The sequence below is a fragment of the Leptinotarsa decemlineata genome, unplaced genomic scaffold (genome assembly GCF_025532065.1).
Source record: "Leptinotarsa decemlineata unplaced genomic scaffold, Ldec_3_MD MMD2_tig00026336_RagTag_RagTag, whole genome shotgun sequence".
In the NCBI taxonomy this organism is placed as follows: Eukaryota; Metazoa; Arthropoda; class Insecta; order Coleoptera; family Chrysomelidae; genus Leptinotarsa; species Leptinotarsa decemlineata.
Window position 1 is genome coordinate 8,525,942 of NW_027412692.1, and position 12,724 is coordinate 8,538,665.

Sequence of the window (12,724 nt, forward strand, 5' to 3'; positions counted from 1 at the left end):
AATATTTTTTAATTTTCAGCTTTAATTAATATTTAAATTTTTTATTTTATTTTCTGTTGCTTGTATGTTATTTCTTTGTAATTTCATTTTTTTGTTTGATAAAATGTTATTTTCGGTTAATCGTTTTAATTATTTTCAGGGATTTCAAATCAATTTATATCATATTAGACAATGGAAGTCCGAACTGATGGAATACAGAAGAATAAATAATCATTGAGTTATTGAGCTACAAAAACACATGACCCTAATACGGACAAAACTTTTGAAACAACGAAATATTTGCCAAAAACGAAACTCTTCAGTAATCTGTTTATTTCGCAATTTCATTGCAATGAACAACACATTTTTCCAAAAGTATCTATACAAGCCATTCCGAATCGAATGAAACCTCAGTCATAATTTTCAGTGAAGATGGTAGGATATTCAAAAGTTCTCAATGCCAATAAATATTGATATTCCACAAGACTTGTTTGTATTAGCATTAAAATGCAGTCCTCAGCAGACATCTGCGTCACAGTGATTGTTGAAAGCCGTACTGTCTATTACTTTTGACGTCAATAGACCCTGTTTGAAATCGATACCTACCTCATAAGAAACTGAAGTAGGTGCAAGACCTTCTTCAAGGTAATGAGAAATAAATCTTTGCACAGACAAGACTCTCACAATTCACCGTCATTAATTTTTGCAACCGTAGCACTCAGCTCGTAGTTAACTAATACATAAAAACATTGTGTGGAAAATGTCTCTGTTGTATTCTCAACCCATTCACAAATATGGATCTATTTTCCAGAATAAAATTGTATTCTTGAAATGTGTGTCCAATAGAAGTCAAAAGAAGTTTGTAATTTATTTATAGCGGTTTTTAATTTACCCATCTAAACATTGTTCTGCTCGTTCTTCTGCATATCATTGTTTCAATTTTTTTTGTTTTTATATATCCTGAATCTGCTTCAACAGGAAAATGAAAATTCCGTTATAGATATACCTATACAGTAGGTTGAATGGACTGACGTCTATCAGAAAACAACTACTCCACTGGCTAATACCACGAACGGCGTTGGATTATTTCCGACAAGCGTCAGTGCAGGAATCTTCACAGAAAATTTCCTGCATATGCAATTGGCAATACAACTGAAAGAGTCGACCCTCAATTTTGGAACGGGCACACTTGCAGACCGGTTTCGGGCTCCTTAGCCACTCGTCAGTGCAAGATAGTGGCCATAATCGACCTAAAGTCAATGTTATTCCATTATTGAAAATCGGAAATCTTTCAGAATATTTTATTCCTCTTCCTAAGTTGGAACGAACAACAAAATGTCACTCCATCTAGTGGACGAGGCACTAACCAACTACATATCCGAAATTTGTCCGATTCCTCTGAATAAGGAAGAAAAACTTTCTTATTAGTCAGTGGGCTATGCTTGACGACAGGCAGTAAACAAATCTAAAGAAATGAACTTCCTGCAAATGCAGGAAATTGAGGGTCGACTCTTTCAGTTGTATTGCCAATTGCATATGCAGGAAATTTTCTGTGAAGATTCCTGCACTGACGCCTGTCGGATATATTCCAACGCCGTTCGTGGTATTAGCCAGGGGTGTAGCTGTTTTCTGATAGGCATCAGTCCATTCAACCTACTGTGTAGGTATATCTGAGACTGGCTTGAACGGTTAAAGTTCATTTCCTCATATAGTGGTTAATTATATGAAAATGAACAATGGGTTGTTTTTTATGGTACCTTTGTCGCTAATCATAGTTCTCATGCTATATCCAGACTTTCGTCAGGTTACCCAACAAGTGCTTGAAGTAAACAAGCAATCTTTAAAGCTACTTCATGTTAAGTTTTTTGAAATTATGATCCAATTCATTACTATAACTCTCTGAATTAACTTACCATTTACTAACGACTCCACATGGGTAGCAAAAAATGTATGCTTACATATGAAGGAGTTTTCCATTAAGAAGTTTCCAGTTTTTACCTGTAAATTTCGCTCTCTAGAAAATTCCAGAATATTCCAGAACAGTCGGGAGAATTCGAAAGATTCCACAACATTTCGATACATTCTAGAATGTTGTGAAATGATGCTGTGATAGCTCTTTATCTACCATCCGTAAAGAAGATTTCTGTTTTTACTTTTAAAAATATGGGACCTAGAAAGTTCTAGAAGAGTCTAGAGCATTTCAGAGGGTTCTACAGCGTTCAACAATAAACCAGAACATCCCGGAACATTATGGAATATGGGGAAATATCCAGGTCATTGTTAAACATTCCAGAACAGTCTCGAGTGCTGTGGACCATTTTAAGCTATTTTTGACAAAATGGAGTTTCTTTCCGACGTTTCGCTGGCGAGAGGTGCTAGCTTCTTCAGAGGTTTATACATCCTGAGTTGATCTCCGATAACTGAGTATTATGCCTGCGTAAAGCGTGTAGGTAGTCTGGTATGATGATACATGTACCTGGATTAGGTAAATTTTACTTCTTCTTAGGTGGATTTCATATTCGGTTGAGGGTCACAGCTTCCTCTTTTCCGTTGAAATCGTCCCTGTGTTTATGGATCTCGATCGCCTCCCGTACCAGTCGGCTATGTTATCCCTGGTTGGAGTCAAGGTGTTTCAAATTTCGCAAAAAATCCGACATCTTCAGCAGTTTCTCTATTTATAAGTCATTCGAGTGCTTCCACCTATCCCCTCTCCGTGCTTCACCGGCTACATCAGCGGGAGATGACCGTTTGGCGTGAGTTGACCGTTTTCCGCATATATTTATGCTAGCTTGGCTGAATGCGTCATTGGACAACATATATGCTGCGTCTTTGAACTTCCTCTCAAACCAGTGTTCCTCCCTGTTGATGATCTCAGCTTGGGACCACTTGATGTTATGTTGATGAGTCCAAACATGATCTGCAAATCCCGAAATGCTAGTTTCTCCTTGCTGTGTATTTCTCTTGTCCTTGGGAATGCGAACTTTCAGTGGCCTTTTAGTTTCACCGATATAGGATTTGCCGCACTCACAAGGTGTCCGGCAATTCTTGAAATCGCACTTCGCGTTTGGTGGCCTGGTTTTCGTGGGCCTGCTACGGATGGTGTTTCCGTATTTGAAGCAGGTCCTAGACCCAATTCTACTTATCCTTTCCGACGATTCTCTGACGTAGGGAAAGGCAAGCACTGGTTGTGATGGTTTTCGGTCTCAACATCTTGCTATCAAAATTATTATGTTTTTCAAGTGAATCTTAATTTTTTAGTGTTTAGCCTAGAGTTGCCAGCTTTAAAATTTGTACAACAAAACAGATTGTTGTATGGCATTATTTTTATTTTATGTATTGTTAACTAATCTTGTTTAAGTTATTAAATTTTTCATTATTCCTAATCGGGGTTTTTCAGTTAGTTCTCTAATGTACGGGTCTTTTCTAATCCACTTATCCTCAAAAAATTCAATATTCCCGAGTATCTTTTCCTAGACAACCCCAATATTTCCATGTAAATATTGTAAACTACAAATAGCTACCTTTAAATTCCTTAATTGTTCCTTGTATCCCTTATATTGGGAATTGTCCGCTATTATAACCTTTAATACCTACCCAACCTATGTCTATCCCTACAACGACGAATCTGACCCCTTCTCTAACTACCGATGTGAAACATTGCCATTGAAATCATTCATTACGTTTCAAACCCTGTTAGAGTACAGTAAGAATTGGATCTTGTCTTGTCTACAGTACATCTTACCAGTTATTTTTCTCGTCCTATTTTTTCACAAGAGTTATTGTAATTCTTGTGTGCATTGAGCATTCATACTCACGACAAAACAATCGTGGGTCAAAACACGTGGCTTCTATTCCATGCCAAAGTCTGGTCCACCATTACTTTGGAGTAACCATTCCGTCGAAAATAACATTTTCATCGGTTGTTGATGTGGTGGGGCGTCCAGAGGGAGCGTCGTCATTCACATCTTCACGACCCTCTGTGAAAATAGTGATGCTTTTTTCGATAGCAGAAAATCGCCTAACACAACAAACTAACATGCTAACCAGCTGGAACTTTAAACACATGTTCAAGATGGGTGCACCAACATAAAAAAATTGAAAAAGCGCTAATCGAATGTACGTAGCTTGCGGAATTTGAACATTTACCTTATTTTTTGAACAGACTTCGTATATTGGTGACATCGTATGAGTGTTTCGTTCCCATTTCCGTTGGTATGCGTTGACGTCAATCGAGATACTGGTATCTGGAAATTTCACACACCAATTGAATTTTACCTCATTTGAATGATAAATTGCTCTCAGTTATACATTATGATCGAACGGTAACATCTCTATACAGGACGTTGTACAGGAAGTCAGAGAAATATTGTGCGTCAAAAAATATGAGGATCACGTGGGGATAGTTTCGTTTCAAAATATGGAACCGTGTTTGGGTATTCAAACTGGACTTTTCAGAAATATGTATACAGTTCTCAACAAGTTTAGGTGAAATCAAATGGGATTACGGCATTTGGAAATAAGAATGGTAATTTATTTTCATTCAGAAAAACTATAACCCATGCTTGTTTCTTGTAATTGATGTTAAGTTATGAAATCTAAAACGATTGTTGTTAAATCTGGATATTTGGGTTATCGGAAATGTTCGTTAATATCATTCAGCCGATGCCACTAATCACGATGTGTTACCAAAATAAGAGATGTTGAGCCTAAACTTACAGATCAACACGAAGTCTGAATATTTTTTGGATTGTGCAGCTATGACTTAAAATTGGTTACTAGAAAACCATCATTCATTCATTGAGATGAAAAAAAGAGATAGTGACAGCATCCATACTGACCTATCTATGCGCGACATATTCGATTATATAATAATAGATTTGGCGGGTCTGATCATAACAAAGCTGTGTGATTACATAATGTGATCAGCTTGATGAGGCATAAAAGAGCCTATCATGGATTAAATCATCTAAAAGAACAATTCATTCAGACCCGTCTCAACTCCCTACGCTGTAGGTTAATATACTGACACCTATCAGAAAACAACTACTCCCCTGGCTAATACCACGAAGGGCGTTGGATTATATCCGACAGGTGTCAGTGCAGGTTTCTTCACTGAAGTTATTCTTGCATATGCTGTTTGACGATATAACTGCCGCAATATATTTTCAATTATTGGAACACACTTGCAGACCGGTTTCAGGCTGTTTGGCCACTCGTCAGTGTAAGGTAGTGTCTATCATCAACATGAAGTCGATGATTTTCAATAATTGAAAATCGAATTCCTTCAGAGTATCATTTCTTGAACTAGGCTGAAGCGGACAATAAACAACAGGTTTGTCATCGCCTCATCTGCCTGTGAACGAGATAACAAACCGCATATCCGAAATTTGCCCATTTCCTCGTTTAAGGAAAGAAAATTTTTCACATGTAGTCAGTGGGCATCATACTTGAAGATTGGCTTTAATTCAAATCATCTGAAGGAACAATTCGTTCATTCCAGTATGAACTCCCTACACCGTGGCAGCTGTATCGCCAACAGCATATGCAGGAATAACTTCAATGAAGAATCCTGCACTGACACCTGTTGGATATAATACAACGCCCTTCGTGGTATTAGCCAGGGGAAAAGTTGTTTTCTGATAGGTGTCAGTCCATTAGCCTACAGTATAGAGATTTGATACCGTCCTAAACGAATTGTTTCTTCAGATGATTTGATTTATAGCCAGTCTTCAAGTATGACTATATGTGGAGAATATGGAATATTTCACTCAGTTATGTCATTCGGTATTCTGAATTGTGTGTGCCAGAAAAGGCCATAAGAATAATAACCAAAACAGGTTATAAAAGGCACTGTCGTCCTTTTTTTAATCAACTTCGGATTATGCCACTTCCAACATTGAATATCTATGAAGTTTTACTAGAGATTCACGAAAACTTTGATAAATATGACAGACACTGTGAAAATCATGCAAATCAAGTAACAATCAGTTCCTTCTTCAACACTGTTTTTATAACATTGAGGAATATATTGGCATGGTAGGGTCTTTAATTAACGTATTCCAAAAACACTTTATTGTGAGATTTTCACTAAATTGTTTTACAAAAACGCAACACGTGTTTGGCCATACAATGGCTTCATCTCATGTTGAAAGACACGCCAGATGAAGCCATTGTATGGCGAAACACGTGTTGCGTTTTTGTAAAACAATTTAGTGAAAATCTCACAATAAAGTGTTTTTGGAATACGTTAGTTATGGATTTTCATCAAGCATCGGCCGATTCCATCATATATGGGTCTTTAATTTGTGAAAGACCTCATTAAATCACAATTTTATTGATTTTTATATCTGTTCTTTTAATCAGCATATACTCCTTTATTTTTATTGTCTTATTTAATCTACACTCTTCACTTTTATTTTTTTTTAGTTGATGATTTTATCTTTGTAACTCTGAACAAGGATTTCTGTATTTGCAACTTGTGAAAGATGGTAAAATAAAGTACTCTACTCGTCATTGTGATGCATTCCAGTACGGAATTGGCTCCATCTATCGCAAAAAAGTCATATGTTATTTCAGTAGAACCTAGGGCATAGCCAACCGGAATTATTGCGTTATCAGAAAAGAGCTTCAAGCCATTTTGAGAAAAAGGAGGGAGCTTTCTTTTTCCTTGTGGATTCATTCGAAATATAAGCTCATGTTTTGAATGATTTGTTAGTTTATAAACGACCAATAGCAGAAAGAGCGAACTGTGAAGGAAAGCAGGAACCGAGCCCCTCCCTAGGACAGTATTGATATCCTGAAATATCTGGCTAGTTATATGTTGATATCGTGATGATGCAATATTCAGAACTTGGGATTTAATTTTCATTTATTACTTTTCCAAACTTCTATATTTTATTAGAGAAAAGCTATTCAGCTAACTAATTATCAAGTAGATACGAAAAGTTTTGTTTTATGTGTAGAGCAGTTTATGAGGAAAAATAATACGAATTGATATTTTTTTATGAGTTCCTTGCAAAATAATTTTTTATTATTTTCCGAACAAAGAAATTGTTGACTCCACGAATTTTTCTCATCGAGTATATGTCTATTGAAAACACTCTCCCAACACGATAACAAAAATTACGGTCTCCGGACGGGCGTTTCGCTGAACCAAGTTAGCGTCATCAGATCATTGTGACAGTCATAATGATCTTCTGAGATTGTTTTGTGACGTGAGAAAAAGTTTTCGTTCAATATCGAATTATAATCTCTTTTTTTTATTTGTAACGATTGTGAACAAGCCTTCGTTTTGCTGTTTGATTTGAATTTACTATTCTCGATAGACGTATCTGGACGTACAAACCTCAACAAATCTAACAAACCGTTGAAATGTGTGACCACAGTAAGCATGGCATTCGAGATTGCTTTATGGAAAATACATTTTTTCAAGAATTTCTGTTGCTGAAGGGTTTTTCAACCAAATCGTGATTTCAATTTCCAGGAAAAATCCTGAGCCAATAACCGCAAGAAATTTTATGACCTTGAAAACATTATCTTCTTGAGGCATGCTTCATGAACCTCCAGTATTTTATTTGTACTATTTAAAAGAGGAGTAACTTATAAACTCCAAGCGAAGAAAATTTCCGTTTCGAATACGCTTCGCCATGAAAAAACACAGAAAACAGTGAATAAAACATTCATTATTGACCCTAAAGAATAATATCACCATTGTCGTTGACATAGTAAAAGTGGATCAACTAATAAACACTAGTTTTTTGAGAGTGTATTTGTAAAAGTGGCTCAAACGAATAAACAGGTAAAAAAACCATTATTCAGAAAATTTTGGAACTTCAACTGCGTTGGCAAGGTGACTTGTAGCCTTTTTTTCTTCGACTTTGAACAACCTGCAGCAACGTCATATATAACTGATTTTGAGCGCTGGATGTGTTATTGATTGACCATGAATACCTAGTCCGTGGTGAAGAAATACCCCCCCTCCAATGTCTATAAATGTTCGAAGGATCACCATTTCATATCCATTTTGAATAACCCAACGTATTCGAATATATGAGTGAAAGTAGATAATTCAATGTTTATGTGGGATTAATTATTTTGAGAGGGCTTTCTTTCAGTTTGTAACTGAAAGTTACTTTTTTGCATGAAATACACAGCGTTGTCAAAAGTTTATTCTGAAATTAGATGCTTTCTTTTTTTTTAGGAAGATTCCCACTTGTTTTTGCATAAAAATGGAGAAGTAGAAAGATGAAAACCTTCTTTCCCAATTCTTTTTACGATATAAACTGTTAAGTTATCTAAAAAAGCCATCATTTAAGGACAAAAGTGGTCCTTTATGCCTAAGAAATCACCAAGCATGATGACAAAAAGCGATTCATTCATGTCCGGCGCTTCTGATACAGGAATTAGTGTCAATTATCGAAACAAATGTTGGATCTATGTGCAGAACTAACAACATTCAGGGAATCGAACTCGGTCAATGCATAATTTGTGTTATTTTTTTATTTCCAGATCGTTTGTAGTCTTCAAAGTCCCGCCCCTGATAAGATTTTATAGATTCATTAGGCTGCTTTCAATGATTCTTGCATTTATTTTTAGTCATTGTGTTTTTTAAAGTTATACACCAGATAGTGAAATATTCGTTTTTTATCACCCGAACAAAACAGTATACTAACGATTGTGGAGAATTTTAATTAGTGAAACTTTTTCACAATCATGACATACCTCCTTACTTTTTTTGCCGTACTCTGTTCTGACATTTGCATTTCAAACCTAGCTATTATTTTTACATTCGGTTCTCATAATAGCCAACTGTTTCCGAATGACAAGTCATAAAGTATCTATTCATACGGAACAACCTTGTTGCAATTTGTAATTTATTCAAACATTCAATTATTTAAATGAACACAAATACGCACATTCCTATCAATTATTTCTCAAATGCAATTTGCTAGATCAGATCAGTTGTGGTCAATATTTCGAAAAACACTGATGAAAAAAAAAATAATCGTGCCTATAATTTCATCTAATTCATTTGATAACGTCCGTTACGCAGTTGCACACACACCGATTTTGGACGGCCGACTTTGTACCGGTCATCCAAATACCAATAGCGAACCACATGTGGGAACGGGGCCTTGCACACACGCCGACCGGGGATCGTCGCCGGTAAAATACCGGTGAGCAGCCGTCCACTGGCGTACATGACTAAATACACTCTTGCATACTCACCGGTTTTTTACCGACCATTCCAGTCTCGAATGCTCGGTGAGATTGTAGTTACTACGCATTAACTTCGTTTTGGTAGTGCGTGCTAATTACGACAACAAAGCAGCTGATTGTTTGACCGATAAAAATCCGGTGAGTGTGCAAGCACCCGCTACCAATGAAATATCGGCCTATTTTATACTGGCCGTCCAATAACACACACCGCGTCCAAAATCTAGCTAGCGCTAGCGTAACTAGCGTTACGCTAGTTGCACACACACCGATTTTGGACGGCCAGTATAAAATAGGCCGATATTTCATTGGTAGCGGGTGCTTGCACACTCACCGAATTCTTATCGGTCAAACAATCAGTTGCTTTGTTGTCGTAATTAGCACGCACTACCAAAACGAAGTTAATGCGTAGTAACTACAATTTCACCGAGCTCAAGACTGGAATGGTCGGTAAAAAACCGGTGAGTATGTACGACCGGTACAAAGTCGGCCATCCAAAATCGGTGTGTTTGCAACTAGCGTTATCCGGGAAAAATACTGCTCCATTCAGTTCGTCAATTTATCTTTTGTCGTACTAGGAGGTGAACAAAAAAAAGGTACTAGATCGTATAAAACAGTACTAAAGAAGTGAACCCATGAATTATCCGTGAATTTTTTCTTGCTATAGTTTCGTGTTGATTTTAAATCTCAATTTGACATTATATAACATATAAATGAGTGTCAAGACAAAGACAAAGTGACAAAGACAAAGTGACAAATAATTTGAAAATTTTAAAGTAACCAGATTTGTTTTGTAATAATGACTGTGTGAGAATGTCGAAGATAATACATATGTGATGCGCTTCTTGAACGGTGACATTTTGGTATCGCCAGCTAGATTGATCTGACAAATATGGTGCAAAAGTACTAAAACATCAAAAGGATTACTAGAAGTATAGTCATAGGGATAAAGCCATTGTTTCATGATTCTCGTTCCATTTTTTTTTTCTGTTCAACTTTCACAGCACTGAGTTTCATTCGGAAGTTGCAATATAAATACATGGTGAGCCATCGAAAACTTGGCATGGAGGTTTTGGGTACTAATCTTGCAAATCCTAGAAAACGCTCAAACAGGGCGATTTTTATTGGGAGGAGAACAGTTTTTTTCCCCATTTACAGCGTCGTCACTTCAACCCCGAAGCAGAGGGGTGAACAACCCTTGGAATTTTAATAGGGAACTGGCGGTGGGTCGCATTTGAAAAATCTTGGAATTCTCTAAACAACGGTGTAAATTTTTTTTTTAATTGGACGAACCATATTAAATTTAGAGTTGAAGTTAGTTAATTTATTCTCATGTTAGCATATGCTCAAAATGGGCAGCTCCAGCTTCCATGCAATAATAGAGATTCTGCTGGAAACGTGGAACATTTCTGGAGTGATATGGTGACATTCATTTGTGATTCGTTGCCATAAATCTTCGAATGAAGCAGGAGGAGTACAGTACATTCTGCTTCTTCAAATGACCCCACAGAATGAAATTTAACGATGAAAGGTCTGGTTCGCGGTGGCCATTCGATAGTGTCCCGCCTCCCAATCCAGTGATCCGGAAAATACTCATCTAAATACTGTCGAACACGCAGAGCATAATGCGAGGGAGCCTTATCTTGTTGAAATATTAACAGATCCTCCCGATAATTGTGGTCATTTTCAATAATATCAGTGAGAAGGGGATTAATAATATCTTCCAGAAGCTGCAGATACATTTGTCCGGTTAAATTGCCTTCTAAAAACAAAGGGCCAACAATACGATTACCAAAAATTCCAGCCATACATTTAATTTTTGTGGGCGTTGAGTATGCACTTCATGAAAAATGTAAGGATGTGAATCAGCCCAATAGCGACAATTATGGCGATTAACTGTAGCATTTATAAAAAAAGAACATTCATCACCGAAGCAAATGTGGAAAACAAAATGTGGATTTTCCACCGCTCGTTCACTAACCAACTCGAAAAATTGCAAGCGTCGACCGAAATCATCTTCATTCAGTTCTTGCGTTAATTTAATCTTGTAAGGATGCATTTTGTGGGGTTTTAAAATACGCCGAATGCTAGTTCGTGACACCCCGGAAACAAATGCTAACTTTCTTGTGCTCAAAGTATGGTCAAGCTCAACATGGCCCAGAATTGCCACTTATGTCGCCTGATGGTTTGGTTTGCTGTTTTTTATTTGCTACAGATCCAGTTGCGCGAAATTTTGCAATTAAATCGAAAACATATTGTCGCGACACATTCTTTCCATGTTGTTGATTGAACGGTTCAGCGGCTCTCGCAGCACAACGTCTATTTCCATAGTACAGTTCAATCAACTCAACCCTCTCTGCAGTTGTGTAAACCATTGTTTCTTTAGCAACACTTTACTGCACTCACTACTAGTAATAATGTAGATAATGATAATAACTCAGTAGCACTTGTGCTAACTAAGTTGAACTTATGTTATGTCAGCAACTAGCTCTCTAATTTATTTAAATATTTGTATGTAACTACAGCTGGGTAACAATAAAGACGATTATTATTATTATTATTATATCACTTTTAAAATAAAAATGAGAAATAGAAACAGCATTTTCAGTTATTCCTCATTTGTAATAGTCCTCTTATCAGAGAAAAACTAAAAAATTATCAAAAAAGTAGCGTAAGAAACAAATGAAAGAGTTCCAAATACATTTCATATGAGCAGTGGCGTATAACAATTTGTTGCTATTAACAATATTGAAAAAGTTAATCATCGGAAAAAACTCTTTTAAATACGAGCAAATTTAAAAAAATGTACGCCATTGCTTAGAGAATTCCAAGATCTTTCAAACGAGGTGCGACTCGCCCCCTATTCCCTATTAAAATTCCAAGGATTGTTCACCCCTCTGCTCTGGGGTTGAAGTGACGAATCTGTAAATGGGAAAAAACTGTTTCCCCTCCCAATAAAAATCGACCTGTCTGAGCGGTTTTTCGGATTTGTAAGATTAGTACCCAAAACCTCCATGTCGAGTTTTCGATGGCCCACCCTGTATACACTTTGTTTTATTTAAATTTGAAGACCTTATATTAGTAAAAATAATTGTAAAAGGCAAATATTCGCTTCATTGTATTCTAAACGCACCAGTAAATCATGTTTTTAATCTTTGAGAATAATCCAATGAAACAGTCATTATGTAAATATTCCGGTATATTGAAGAATGTATTCACTCATATCGCCTTCTCGATCTATGACATATCAAACCACGTTTCCGTGAAATAAATGGCAAATGCGCAGTCCTGAATAATCTATTTTTTTTTGTAGCCATCAGGATGGAGGAAATTGAGGAATATAGTGCAATGGACACCGTTCTTCCAAACCTACAAGAAGCAAAGATATCCTTGGGTCCAGCTAGCAGGACATCAAGGAAACTTCAAGGCCGGTCCAGATCAAGGAACCATCCTGAAAAAACTTTGCGCGAAAGAAGAAAAATGTTTCAAGGTGAGGTATGAAGATGTTGAACAAGTGAAAAATGAAATT

General features: G+C 36.7%; 1 protein-coding gene across 3 annotated transcripts in view; it reads left to right on the forward strand.

The window, feature by feature from the left end:
- Positions 1–12,724, forward strand: part of IP3K2 (Inositol 1,4,5-triphosphate kinase 2) — a 233,927-nt gene that overhangs the window by 210,971 nt on the left and 10,232 nt on the right. For all 3 annotated transcript variants that reach the window (XM_074183204.1, XM_074183203.1, XM_074183205.1), the window contains one exon: positions 12,509–12,685. In XM_074183204.1, the coding sequence (XP_074039305.1) occupies positions 12,509–12,685 (177 nt within the window). The remainder of the gene's footprint in view (positions 1–12,508; positions 12,686–12,724) is intronic.